Source organism: Protomyctophum bolini (assembly GCF_963924005.1).
Source record: "Protomyctophum bolini genome assembly, chromosome: 6".
Lineage (NCBI taxonomy): Eukaryota > Metazoa > Chordata > Actinopteri > Myctophiformes > Myctophidae > Protomyctophum > Protomyctophum bolini.
Genome location: NC_137867.1, coordinates 11,140,044 through 11,155,043, shown reverse-complemented (window position 1 = coordinate 11,155,043; position 15,000 = coordinate 11,140,044). Strand labels below are relative to the sequence as shown.

General features: G+C 43.3%; 1 protein-coding gene across 2 annotated transcripts in view; it reads right to left on the bottom strand.

Moving 5' to 3' along the window:
• rhobtb4 (Rho related BTB domain containing 4) overlaps nucleotides 1-15,000 on the bottom strand; it is a 51,060-nt gene that overhangs the window by 20,256 nt on the left and 15,804 nt on the right. The window contains exon 1 of one of the 2 annotated variants that reach the window (XM_080765158.1): nucleotides 10,866-11,431. The exons of the other annotated variant lie outside the window; for it this stretch is intronic. Within the exon in view, the coding sequence (XP_080621284.1) occupies nucleotides 10,866-10,894 (29 nt within the window). The 5' untranslated portion in view covers nucleotides 10,895-11,431. Of the gene's footprint in view, nucleotides 1-10,865; nucleotides 11,432-15,000 lie in introns of those variants that run through there. 2 annotated transcript variants of the gene reach the window in all.

Here is a 15,000-nt window from a genome sequence, read left to right as displayed (position 1 = left end):
GACAAACGTTCGTCATAATACTTTTAGTCAACAAACTTAACACAGCTGCACGGTCACTGACTCCATTAGAGCCAGATATACCTGCACACATCTTCCTTCTCTCTCTCTCTCTCTACACCGTCTCTAAATGAAAATAATAACCCGGGTCAGGTTTTGAGCCCTGCGAAGCTGACCAGTTGGACCCGGGCCTTCTGCCAACCCATGGTCCACAGAGCAGAACCACACTGCTATTTCTGTAACAGAGAGAGAGAGAGAGAGAGAGAGAGAGAGAGTCCTCCTGAGCACTTTTCATTTCATCTGCCCTCCTCCTCTGTTGATAGAGAGCATCTCTTTGTTTTTCCACTGAAACAGAAGGCACAGCGACAACACGCACACACACACACACACACACACACACACACACACACACACACACACACACACACACACACACACACACACACACACACACACACACACACACACACACACACACACACACACACACACACACACAGACAGACGTTCAAAAAGTCTCAAGCGAGAGATGGTCCTTTGAGAGACATACCCAAAACCACAACTAACTGGAGACAGAATGTCCTTCAGTGCATTTATTTACAACGATGTAAACTCGTTGTCTCGTGATGAAAGCCAACATGTGAAATAAAGGTTTATATATTGTAGGAAAGAAATATTAAAAAAAAGGTCAAACAACCTCAACAAAGTCTAGAGTTTTAAAGTGGTTAAATCAAATAAAGTCTGACATTGTGGCATAGAGTCAAACTGTCCCTTTGATGCCTTCACCCAGCTATGTGGCACGGGAGAGAGAGACAGAGAAAGAGAGAGAGAGAGAGAGAGAGAGTGAGTGAGTGAGTGAGTGAGTGAGTGAGTGAGTGAGTGAGTGAGTGAGTGAGTGAGTGAGTGAGTGAGTGAGTGAGAGAGAGAGAGAGAGAGAGAGAGAGAGAGAGAGAGAGAGAGAGAGAAAGAGAGAGAGAGAGAAACTTGTCAAACCAAAGCCAAACGATTATTTTCCTCTGTAACAATGCATGTAGGGAAATGAATGTTCACGCCTTCACATTCAACATTATAATACTGCTAAATAATTGCTGTTCTGTCATAATAATAGCTTCATTATGAGATGTAATAATTTAATTCCCTTCAGCTCCCCTCATGCTGCACTGAGACAACAAACTTAATATAGAACATATTCTCTCTGAATAATATTAGAATTAATTAAAATTACTTTGCATAATGTTACACTTCCTAAAGAGCCTAAATTCAGCCGCTAAGGTATTGTGGAAACACTTCAGAGAGTTATGAAATTCCTGTTTAGCGAATAATTTATTTATTCTAATTAAAATGGTAGTTGTGCATGCCTTCTTCAGAAAGCAAAAGGATTATTTTGTTTTTGATATATTTTCTGAAACTGTCTAACCATGAAACATAAGGTTTAGGTTTAGGCTATAATAAATGACACGTAAGTTAAATCAATGAATAGCCCACCTGGTATAAATAATACATAAGTCAATGATACCTGATATAAATCTGTAAATAAATGATTACCCAACCTGATATAAATAAAAAGGCCTATAAAATAACTAGCTGGCCAAATGTCAAAAGTCATAGACGAAAGCAAGTGCTCGCAACTCACTTTGTAATGCTCCAGGTATCTTTTATTCATGAACACAGCAGGCAGGACAAACGTTTCAACCAGTATAGGTCTTTCTCAAGTATAAGGAAATGATTATTTGTATACAGAGTGTGGACAAAAGAGCCATCAGCCCAGTTGTGGGGTGGCTCCAAAAGCTGAAATGTGATTGGCAAACATGATTGGCAAACAAAAACACGATTGGCAACATGATTTTAGCAATTGCATAAAAGTAGAAGTAGAAAAGGTTTCAAAACAATAGACAAAGCTGAGTACATATCAGTATGTCAACACCCATTGGCTCCAAGCCCAATTATTGGGAGGTTAATGTACTGTAGTATCCACAACCTAGCATTTTCAAGAATCTGTCGTTTTCCCTTCGAAAAGCAAAAAATCACACACGTGTGAACTGAGTGGTGCAATTCCCCCCCCCCCCCCCCCCCCCATCTCTCTCTCTCTCTCTCTCTCTCTCTCTCTCTCTCTCTCTCTCTCATTAGAGACACAGCACTACCCCTCTCTCTGTTTCTGGCGCCCCCTACTGCTATTAATAAGTCACATACTCGTGCTCATACAGGTACACAAACAAACGGGTACACAAACAGGTACACGGACATTGCTGGTTGTAGGAGTGGTTGCACCACTCAAAAACTGAAAAAGTTTTAAACTATGAACTCTATATAACCATCCAGTGGCTGGAGTTAAAGTCTTCATTGAGTCCTATGGGTGCCATAGTTCTAAGATAATGGATCCACCATAGCTCTCTCTTTAATAACAGATTATCTATATCTCCCCCATGTCTTGGAAAATATTCTCAAATATCTAAGAGAAGAGACATTGTGGTGTGCCTTTTTGAAATGTAGTGCCACTGGGCTTTTTTGTGTTCTGCAATACACGTTTTTAATGCATGTGTTGTTTTACCAGTCCCACAAGGACATCTGGGCAAATAAATGATAGTTTGATTGAGAGACTGAAGCGCCTGTTTCAAAAGTACACTTTTTCATTCGCCTCATTCCTTGAGAAGGCCTGGTCAATGAGGAGGAGGGCCATTTACATGTAAAATGGCCTTGTTATGATTGTTTTCATTTTATTTTATTTTATTTGTTTTCTTTTCTTTGATTGTTTGCTTTCGAATAATTTACAAATATGTATGAACAGGAAGTGTCAGTTGTATTCAGTGTATTCTGTGAAATGTAATAATAAAAAATTCATTCATTCATTCATTCGATAGTTGTACAAGTTTGTTTTACCTCTTATTTGTATCTGTTGTCCCGTTGTTGGGTGATACAAGAAGTTACATTTTTCTGTGTGACATTGAACACATGACCCACAACGCTGGTTACCATCTGGGCCAGACGCTCAATTGCGCTATGTTGGGAAAATGTCAATGCCCCTACGATCGGCTTTTGGCTGAGGAATTTAACGACCAGTTTGGCATATGAGAAACTAACGTATGTAATTAGGAAGAAACCTCTATAAGATTTGGGAGAAGTTATTGGACTTCATTAAGCGAGGTGATATTGAAGAGGCTTTGGATGTATAGTGGTTAATTGGAGTAGTCCGCTGTGGGGTGGGGGTAGGGAACTGTGATGGGACATTGTGCATTTGTTTGTTTAACTGTATTTAATGTGTTTTTTGTTGTTGTTATTAATATTATTATTATTATTTATTTTTTAATTTGTTCTGTATTTATGGACATTTCCTGATGTTTCTTCGAAGATTTTGTTTAGTATTTGTGCTGCCATGGGGTTGTGGGGAGAAAAATATATGTGAATAATTGCTGTGAAAATACTCATAATAAATAATCATATGTTTTTAAAAAGAAAAAAGAAAAGTGTGAGGTTTCTTAGGAGGCAAATCAGATTTTTACCACAATGTCTCTTTATGTTAGGTGTCCTTCTATAGTACACTAGACGAGGGGGGATCTTAAATGATTATTGGATCTGAACTGAGATGATGCCAGTGTTTTTTAACCCATTTGGGCGGTAACCCCTTTTGGTGTTTTAAACATTACGTTGTAATTGAGCTATTTTTGAAAAATCGTGAAAATATTTATTTCAGAAAACTGGAGGATTTAGATCGTTTTTTGTTTTTTTTAAGATTGCCTAGAGGTGAGTATTGTGTAACACATAATAAAGGTTGTGCCGACGTAGTTTTCTTTTTCGTGGGTTGTAGACATTCTTCTTGGGTTGACTTACTTTCCTTGCTGCTTTGTCTACAATCTCCTGTGTGTACTCACTGTACTGTGCCCTCTAGCTCTAGTAGTTTTCTGCTCCTGAAAAGACTCACCTGTGCTACAGATCCTACGGACTCTATAGAACTGGCTGATTGGTAAACTGTTTTTTAAAAGGAGTAGGGTGAAATGAGTCACTTGCATTTGTGCAAGTGCATTTGAATCTACTTTTGCACTTTCCAGACATTCTCCACAGACGTTTACCACTGCACAATTACTTTCCAGAACCCAATAATGATAACCAAATACTGATAACATGATGGGATCTCCAGACAGACAGACATCTACATATATGGGCACAAAAGGGACACAGACAGAGAAGACGGTTACAATGGGTACTCGGACAGTGGGTTTAGAGGGTGAGGCATGCATTCCCTATTTGCATCGTACCACTACCCGAGTAGGCCGGCACAATAATAAAACCGGTATTGGGAATACAGTACAAGGCTTCCACCCAACAGCGACACAATGAAGCTTAATGCTGAAGCAACGCTAAGAACTGTGGGAGCGAGTGTGTGTCGCATGCGTGTGTGCGTGCGCGTGTGTGTGTGTTTAAAAACCCACACAACACTGTGAAAGCTTCTCAGAATCTCCTTAAGCCCTTAAACCTGCTTTACAAGCATTTCACACATAGTGTCAATGAACACACAGTGTTACACACGTCCAACAGACACCCGTTCATTAAAGGAACACGTCAAAACTAGATGCATTCATAAAATAGCATTCCAGGACCAATTTGCTGTTACTTAACATCGGATTTGGGTACTAATTTCTGTGAGATGACGAGTCGCCTGCCGAGCGTTGCAAAGTTCGGTAGAGCCGACTCAGCTCCGTCCGAGTTGTAAACCGATAGGCAGAGAATAGTAGATCATGTAAAACCAGAATTCACCCAGCCCCAACCAGAACTCACCCAGCCCCAACCAGAACTCACCCTGCAGCCCCAACCACAACTCACCCAGCCCCAACCAGAACTCACCCAGCCCCAACCAGAACTCACCCAGCCCCAACCAGAACTCACCCAGCCCCAACCACAACTCACCCAGCCCCAACCAGAACTCACCCAGCCCCAACCACAACTCACCCAGCCCCAACCAGAACTCACCCAGGCCCAACCACAACTCACCCAGCCCCAACCACAACTCACCCAGCCCCAACCACAACTCACCCAGCCCCAACCAGAACTCACCCAGCCCCAACCACAACTCACCCAGCCCCAACCAGAACTCACCCAGCCCCAACCACAACTCACCCAGCCCCAACCAGAACTCACCCAGCCCCAACCAGAACTCACCCAGCCCCAACCAGAACTCACCCAGCCCCAACCAGAACTCACCCAGCCCCAACCAGAACTCACCCAGCCCCAACCACAACTCACCCAGCCCCAACCACAACTCACCCACGGTGAAATTGCACTTACTACTCCGTCAGTAGTAGTATGTTTATTTACGGATTATTTTTGTTTTTTAGTCGTGTCATAATATGTACTATTTTCTGTGACACACACACACACACACACACACACACACACACACACACACACACACACACACACACACACACACACACACACACACACACACACACACACACACACACACACACACACAGTTTACGTTAAAGTTTCTGACAGTGATCAAATTTAACGATCAACCAATCCATTAGTGTTCTGCCTTGGATCAATGCAACTAATGTAGTATATTTTCAAAGGTTTAAATAAAAGAATACCGTGACATTACCGTGACATTTGTTCAAAATTAACGCGTTATTGACACGTTGACGGCGACGCATGGCAGAACGCATTAATGCAATTATTAATTACAGCAATTGGGTGGGGTGGGATGTTAAGGCCAATCTTGTTTGGGATTCAATTATATGGGATTCACAGCGACTGTAGACCAGTTTACACTGCGACATACCAAAGCCTACACGGGTTGTGCAGTCGACGCGCTGTGATTGGCCAGTCGCTGTGATTGACAGCCTAAACCTAACCCTAACCTTAACCTCAAGAAAACTATATCCTAAACCTAACCCTAACCTCAGTAAACTTAACTTGCCCGGGGGGCGTGGTTATAATTATAAACACAACCCGTGTAGGAATTAGTATGTAGCGTTTACACTACTAGACGACATGTCGAGTAGTGCGCCTCATAGCGGAAGCGCGCTACATGAAAAATACCGTCTGACGGGTTACACAGGCTTGCCTAAATAAATACCCAAATTAAACCGTCGTTTCACAGCGGGCTACTTTTACCACCTGAGGTTTGCTACAGACATATGTAGGACACGTTGGATGTGGATACCTTTTACATTACCGACAGTCTGCGATAACGTTACACGAACGCAACTAAGGTTTCGGGGCACTCTGAAATATGACTACATCAGTGCTGTGCAAAGATACTGACAGACGTTTATAGGATGTGGTTGCATGCAGCCTGTCAGCTGCCTTGTCAGAAATAAACGTTCTCTTTGTGTGTGTGTGTGTGTGTGTGTGTGTGTGTGTGTGTGTGTGTGTGTGTGTGTGTGTGTGTGTGTGTGTGTGTGTGTGTGACTAACCTAGCCCATAAACAAGGTCTGGGACACTGCATGGTCAACGTATCTAACTAACCCTAACCAGTAGGCCTGTCACAAGTATTACTCTGACCGACTAGTCACCACCCAGGGCAAGGAAGGACACAACCCAGGCCGGCTTCCTTAAAGGACCACTTCGCCACTTTTACAACCTATCTTCATATAATTGGTCCTCACTAATGTTCACGATGAAATTCCACACATTCTTTTCTACTCAGTCTGTGTCTCATAGGAGGGCTGGCTGTGTGCACAGATCAGAAACCCGTCCACCAGTGACATTATCGTTGGGCAGATTTTTAAACACATTTTAAAGAGAATCTGCCTGTCTATCTATGATCACTAGGTGTATCTTTTTTACATGGCTCCGTCATGATATGGAGAGAGAGGCAGACGGCGGGTCCCAGTGCGGCAGCAGTGTTTATGTGTAACACTGTGCCGTGGCACTACAATCAACCCATTTCGGGCGGGAACCCCTTTTGGTGTTAGCATTATGTTATGCTTTAGCTATTGAAAAATCGTATGAACGACTGACATAGAAACATAGCTTTTTCAGAAAGATGTCAGGATGTAGAAGACATTTTTTTAATCTGATCTCAGGTTAAGAAATTGTGACTGTCATTACATTCTCCATCATCAGTGACACGTGGGTGATAGTGTATCAAATATGTTTTTTTATTCAAATGCAATCAAAGGCTACAGCTTATGAAAGCATGGGCATTTGCGTTCCTCGGTGCCGCTGCCCCATTATGCGCAATCAGAGCATTTAGACGTTGCCTGCAATGTATGTTTACCATACCTTATAGTTTTGCACTACAAAAGAAACATGCTCGACAGGAACGGTAACCATATAATGGCCCTGTGCAAAACATTAATAAATAGCAAAATAGCCGCCTGTGGTCCAAATCTATTTTGCATATTGAACAACCAGGATACTACAAATGTTGTGTGTGTGCGTGCGTGCGTGTGTGCAGGAGGGCCAGAGAGACAAAGGAACTCATGCATAATTTGGGCAGAATGTTCCTCACTACTTCTGTCGTCTGGCCAAATAACTGTCTGTCTGTCTGTCTGTAGGTGGACAACTTTTTGCACACCTTTCAAGCAGACTGATCTACAGACTTCATCCTATTTATATTCTGGACACGGACAGTAAATAAATCTGAATATGGGCTTAAGTAATGTAACCAGTGGGGGGGATTCCACACATTCCAGGCGGTCACCAGCTAAATGATGGAGAGTTGGTAACCCAATGGATCCTTATGGATCTTTAACTCTTGAGTGTAAAATCCATGTTACGCTCTCAAGAGTTAATTTATGGTTAAACATCTGCATTACTTAATTAAGAAATCTACATAATGTAGAAGAGTTCGCCGCTGGGACTCGAACCGGGAACCAGACAGTAGCCATCTGCCTCCCTGTCACTCTGTCTGTCTGTCTCCATTAATTAATTAATTCATATTCTACAGTATATGTCTCTGTCCATCAGTCAAGGATCAGGGGCTGGTGGCCACATAGCAATGTTAAATTTGAACTGAGGCCACACAGAAACACAACAAAACATAAAAACATATTATCAACTACATATTTAGACCTTAGCCGCAAACCCTTGCAATGGCTGATTTACACTCAGTCTCAGGCTATAAAAAGACGTGTAATTCACAGAACAAGCAAATTATCTAAAGCCGTTTTTCAATGTATTCACAAAGTTGACTATTATTAAATCAGCCAGCGGCCTCCATCCCTGACCCAGATATGAGTCTGTGTGTCTGCCACACTGTAATCAGATTACAGATTACTGGCTGACAGACAGTAATCCTGAGGGAATAACAGCCTTATTACATAACCCCCATGTTTATCTAGCTGCACAGATCTCCAAGACTATGGAATAACGGTCTGTGCATTACATAACAACCACACTCATCTGCCTGCACAGATCTGCAAAACTATAACAACATGCGACAGTGCTATTAGGGGATTTATGTTTCTTAGATATTGTGTTGTATCAAATGTGTCAAATGCATTATACTGTATACAATTACAATCAATGAAGGCCTTTATCAGACACTCTTATCCTGAGTGTGATCAGAATAATCACAGTACTAAACAGTAAAAACTCTAGTGAATAAACAACAAGTAGAGTGCAGTGAGCTTAACCCACTGTGCAGCGCTATGAGCTTGTAGATCTGCCATTTTTCAATAGCTAAAGTATAACATAATGCTTAAAACACCAAAAGGGGTTCCCGTACAGCGTGTACAGTACAGAATAGGATAATGTAGTTCCTCAAAGAAACTAAAGGATGCCAAATTAACAATGAACCTAGCTAATAACATGATGTGCGTTTGTCTTCAAGGAAAAAGGTAATCCAAGACACAAATCAAGGGAACAAGTAACCAACACAGTGTATAATATCTGCATAGTATTCTATCCTAGCAGCATGATGTATTATTGAACAAAGGTGACAGGAAGGGATTATAACAGGGAGAGGAATGCTAGGGGGTGAGGTGAAGTCTGGAGAGGTGGGTGCTAGGGGGTAAGGTGGAGTCTGAAGAGGTGAGTGCTAGGGGGTAAGGTGGAGTCTGAAGAGGTGGGTGCTAGGGGGGTAAGGTGGAGTCTGAAGAGGTGGGTGCTAGGGGGGTAAGTGGAGTCTGGAGAGGTGGGTGCTAGGGGGGTAAGTGGAGTCTGGAGAGGTGAGTGCTAGGGGGTAAGGTGGAGTCTGAAGAGGTGGGTGCTAGGGGGGTAAGTGGAGTCTGGAGAGGTGAGTGCTAGGGGGTAAGGTGGAGTCTGAAGAGGTGGGTGCTAGGGGGTAAGGTGGAGTCTGAAGAGGTGGGTGCTAGGGAGGTAAGTGGAGTCTGGAGAGGTGGGTGCTAGGGGGTAAGGTGGAGTCTGAAGAGGTGGGTGCTAGGGGGGTAAGTGGAGTCTGGAGACGTGAGTGCTAGGGGGTAAGGTGGAGTCTGGAGAGGTGAGTGCTAGGGGGTAAGGTGGAGTCTGAAGAGGTGGGTGCTAGGGGGGTAAGTGGAGTCTGGAGAGGTGGGTGCTAGGGGGTAAGGTGGAGTCTGAAGAGGTGAGTGCTAGGGGGTAAGGTGGAGTCTGAAGAGGAGGGTGCTAGGGGGTTAAGTGGAGTCTGGAGAGGTGGGTGCTAGGGGTGAGGCTTATAGACACAACTTGACACTCAAAAACAGGGCCTAGACGAGAATCATTACAAAAGATAGCCGAGAACTGAATGTGTTTGTGATGCTATTCTGGCAATGAGGTTGGTTTAACAAAGTCACATTTTGAGAGATCCCTTATCCCAAGTACAATATATACTGTAGTGTATATTGATCGCGTATTCACGTTCCAATCTCACCTGACTCAAGCCTTCAATCAATCAATCAATAACTATTGCAGACAAGCAGCACTTCAATGAATGGTGTTGTGCTTCCTGCAACCATTGTGTGAAAACAGCCAGGAGGAGAAAATCGATGCAATATAAAGTATGAGATTCTTATTATGACTGATAAGCCATTAATATTATGGTTATTAGTATGATTATTATCAGTATTTATGTCACATGGTGATAATGGGTGGAATCCAGATTAACACACTCACTATAAAACTAGATGATGCTTGCTGATAATTAAATACCAGCGCAACAAACAAAGTGGTTCAAAGTTAATATAGCTTCAAAATCAGTTTAACCACTTTAATACTATTGTATGAAGTGTGGCTAAAAATACAAATCTTCATGGGGGTCCCAGGCCAAATGCTATCAATTTGGGGTCCGTTAACATGAAAACGTTTGAGAAACACTACAGTAAAACATCTCATCTAAAAATTACGACGCTGAACGCACACACACGCGCACACACACACCCCCACTTGGAGACTAAACTAAAATGCATCGAAAAAGCACCCTGGCAGGTGGTCATTAATTAAGGTCATTACCAAATCATAGCTTTGATGTTTTTTTTGCTGTGTGCAAAAAAAAGAATAATAATACATTGCATTGTAGATCAGCGGTTCTCAAAGTGGGGTCTTACGCAGGGGTCTGGCTGCACAGGCAACTCCCCCCCCCCCCAAAAAAAAATTATAATACAATTTTGACTCTTTCTTACATTATTTGACAATTTGGCCAAAGTTCTTATAGTATACCGGTAGTTGATTGACTACTTTTAACACAGCAATGGTCTTTTTTTGTTTGTTTGTTGTTTTACCGAAAAGTCCTTAAATTGTCACTTCACTGTCATCTGCATGGACCCCTGACCCACAGGTTGAGAAGTGAGGATATATAATTTTTTATTTAATGTTTTACTCTGTACTCTGCAGGTTGCATCAGACAGACAACAATAGCAGTCCATTGTGAGCCTGATCAGCAGCAGCATGTGACCCAGTCCCAGCAGCAGGCCAGTACACAGTCCAGTCAGTGTGCTGCATGCCTGCCTGCAGCAGTAACGGTCTTTTACCTTCCGACGGGAGAAGAGTTGACCCACATGTCCAGCCTGCCGCACGCCGGGGTCCAGTCGCTCCCGTCCCGGGGACGGCCGGGACACACAGCCCGGGGACACAGAGCCGCTGCTTTTCTCTTCGTTCTTTGTGCAAAAATAGATACGTAGAACTCACACTAACTGCCTCTGACAGTCTGACTACTTATAATTCTTCTTCCGTTCTAGTTCAGTCGCGTCTCCACCGCGGCGCACGGATCAGCGCGCGCGCGTATACAGTACAGTGAGTACACACACATTATTTATGTTGCTCTTTTTTTTCTCAAAGTGTCTCACACTTTCTACCCAGAGACACACACACACACACACACACACTGCTTTGTCCTGCTTTCTGTTGTTTTGTCCTGCGCGCGCGTGTGTGTGCGTGCGTCGTCTAGACAGAAATTTGCTAGGATCATTGTTTACCTGCTATCCTAGTTTCTTTCTTGAGTCGCTAAACACACTGCTCTCTCTCTCTCGCTCTCTCTCTCTCTCTGCATAGCTAATGTCTTAAAGAGCGCTATAAACTGTGCCTTGCTCTGATCCCTGGCAGCAGTAGCTCCTTTGTTGTTATTGTGACACCCATTGGGTGTCAACCAGCTGATTTCCTCGGCCGACACCGCCTTCCTCCTCCCCCCCTCCCCTCTCCGCCCCGCCCATGCGTCATGACGCAGCGCCGCGACGTACACGGACAACCAATCACACAGGACAGAAATGTCGGCGTCAGGTGTGTGTGTGTGTGTGTGTGGGGGGGGGGGGGGGGGGGGGGTTTCCAACCATTACTTAATATTATTATCATCAAAATCAGTTTAACCACTTGATAGATGAACTGTTTGAAAGTAGCTGATTTACATTTTGACACCAATCTTGTGTGGGGCCATGTGGGGCCCACTCCCTCCCTGGCACAACATATTTTAAGATGGGGGGTCCTTGGCCAAATACATAGGCCTATTAGGGGTCCTTGACATGAAAATGTTTGAGAATAGAATAGAATAGAATTGCCATAAAATGTTCACTGCACACCTTTTATTCGGGGATGCAACAAGCAGACAGCGACGACAGCATCAATACTATACAGTAAGCAGGCAGGTCAGAGAATGTAAAGTTGTGAAAATAAATTTAGAGTGTTTTCTCCAAAAAGAAGAAAAAAATATAATTTATATATATACTTTAGCCAGTCAACATGGACACCGTGATATTCTTACCCCACAGTTTTGAGATGAGCTAACCTTTCTTTGTGTAACCCTCTTGTGTTTTGTGAGAAGCCTGTATAAAGCTGTGTCAGCTTTTGTGTCCACATTAAACTGCCAGCCCTGAAGATGGAGAGAGAACACTGACATCTACTGGTGAAACACGGCACCGCTTGTTGTAAAATCAAAGGTATTGTGGTTGATGAATCAACTACAAAGGGAAGGTCCTACTGTCAATCAAACACACAGTTTTCAAGTCCAATACTTCACACTTCTGTTGCGCTTCCACTGATGGTATAGAAGTGGTTCTAAAGGGACAATTTAAGGACTTTGAAGACATTTCAGTACCTCTAAAATGAAGGGAGACTGAGAAAGAAAAAGCATTACTGCGGCAAAGATAATCAACGAAAATATAGGCCTATAGGAATATATAGGCAATATAGGCCTACTACATGTAATGCCTTGACCCAACCATTCGCAGTGAGTCGGGCTCTAATATGAACTATAAAGTAGACTTTACTGTATAGAGTAGTACAGTACAGTAGAATAGAGTAATAGAAAAACAAAACAAACCCATGTGTACACACGTGTGCATATAAGTACACACGACGCATGGTAACGCTCGCCGAAGCACACGCACACACCACACATGCACGAGAGGCAAGCACAACCACTGCAAAGCCCACACACCACCAGCAAATCAAAAGCACAAGTGGAGTCTATATTTGCTGCTTGTGGCCCTGCGTGGAGCCCCTCTAATGTCCTGAGAAACCTGCGGCCCCCCTGACCCGACTGGCACGGGCCGAATGGAAAAGCGTGAATGATGGTGTGGAATGCTGGCCGCATGGAGCGGAGGGCTGGACGGGCCTGGCATTCAGACCCCCAGGGTCTTTGTTTGGGAGGTGTATAGCTGTGAAAGAAGTGTCAAGCAGCGCAGGGCCGAGGTGAGGTTCTGTGAGCTTTGTTCTCATGTTTTATTACTCTTTAGCTGTGTGGGAAATGTAGTTCCCCCCCCCCCCATCTCGTCCCCCACGTAGCTCTTAAGACTCTGGATGAGGTAAAGGTCGGAGGGGGGGGGTTCTTCGTTCAATTTACAATTGACATTTTAGCAGACGCTGTCCCAAAACATTTTGTTGAACCTGACAATGTGCTGATACTCCTTTGCAAGTTATGGGAGAAGCAGCTCACAACTTGTCAGGGCCGGATTAACACCTATGAGGGCCCTGGGCACTGAAGCTCGAAGGGACCCCCTTCGCGCTCGCGCAACAATTTTGCTGTTTTGGGGCAGTTTTATGCCGTTACATTGGCCTATTTCCGTTTGCCTACCCCCCCCCCCCCCCCAGAGTGACAGCCAATCTAGCGCATTGTTGCTGCTTTACACACAATTGCACTTTTCAGCTCCTCTTCTCACCAACAATAAAACACCAATCTTTTTAGACACCATTTATTTCATTCCGATTGGCAGGGAAATTTTCTGTGAAACAAAAAAAAAGGGGCCCAAAGTGCCCATATGGTAGATCCGGCCCTGCAACTTGTGAGTGTGTAGGTATCTTGTACATATAGCTATTTTCACTATAAACATTTAAATAGATTTTGGTCATCAATCGAAAAACGAGGCAAATGTTTGAAATAATAGCCATGATATTGCTTTTGAAGTCATATTCGTCCAGACCTACCAAACCTTGTCGCAGGCAGAAACTATAGCCGATCTACAAGCTCACAAGGCCGTCTATCTTCACCAAAACATTCAACGTTGGAGACAGTTCTTGGATGCAGCCCCGCACTGTACTGTCTGGAGCAGCTCAAATTAAAGCTGTCAAAACACCCCCCCCCCCCCCACACACACACACACACACACACACACATGTACCCCAAGTTGTTGTTGTTGTTGTTGTTTCCATACGAACAAATGTAAATAGGAGATAAAAAATTATAATAATCAAATCACAGAAACATCTGGGGTCAAAGGTCAAAAGTCTGAACGTCTTGACAACTGTCCAAATGACAATGTGACCTTGTGGGAAAGAGTGACTTTGACATTCTTCTGTACATGCACGCACACACACACACACACACACACACACACACACACACACACATACTGTAATATACACACACACACACACACACACACACACACACACACACACACACACACACACACACACACACACACACACACAGTTGTAGGAGTAAAATTAGACACAAACATCCTCATCATCATCATCATCTCTCCCCACTCTCTCTCTCTCCTTCTGTCTGTATCTGTTGCAGAGAGAGAGAGAGATTTTCACATTTTATGGACATTTATGGACATTTTAACAATCCTTGCTCTATATCTTATAATGTTTTTGTTTGTCTGCATGGGCTAGCTTCTGCGATGACTTCATTTTAATCTGGTCTTAATACCTCCTCACTATATCTCTGACGCTCTGCTGTCAAACCTAGGCAGTAAATCAATTCAGTTTTAAGTTGTGTTTAACCACTTAAATCCATATGGTTGACCAGAGTCCCCCAGGGCTGTATACTAATGTATTTTCAGTTTTTTCCCCGCCTTTACATTAAATATCTTCACTAAAAATAGCTCATCAACGAGATCAAAGCGACGCGTTGTGAGCTTGTTGATCTGCTATTCTCCGGCAAAAGTCTTCCCCACAATAAGGATGCTGGGGTCTTAGTGGTTTTCAACCAGTGGTCCTTGATGCGTCCCAGGTGGTCCCCAGATAAATGATGGAGAGTTGGTGACCAACTGGACCTTAAAGAGCTTTAACTCTTGAGTGTTAAATTAATTCATTTTACACTCACACAAGAGTTCAATTATTGTTACTTAATTAGTTAATTTACAAGAAGTCTACACAATTAGAGAATGTAGAAGAATATAATGTTATCTCTCCTATCATGGATTGTGGACAAAATCCTATCCAACG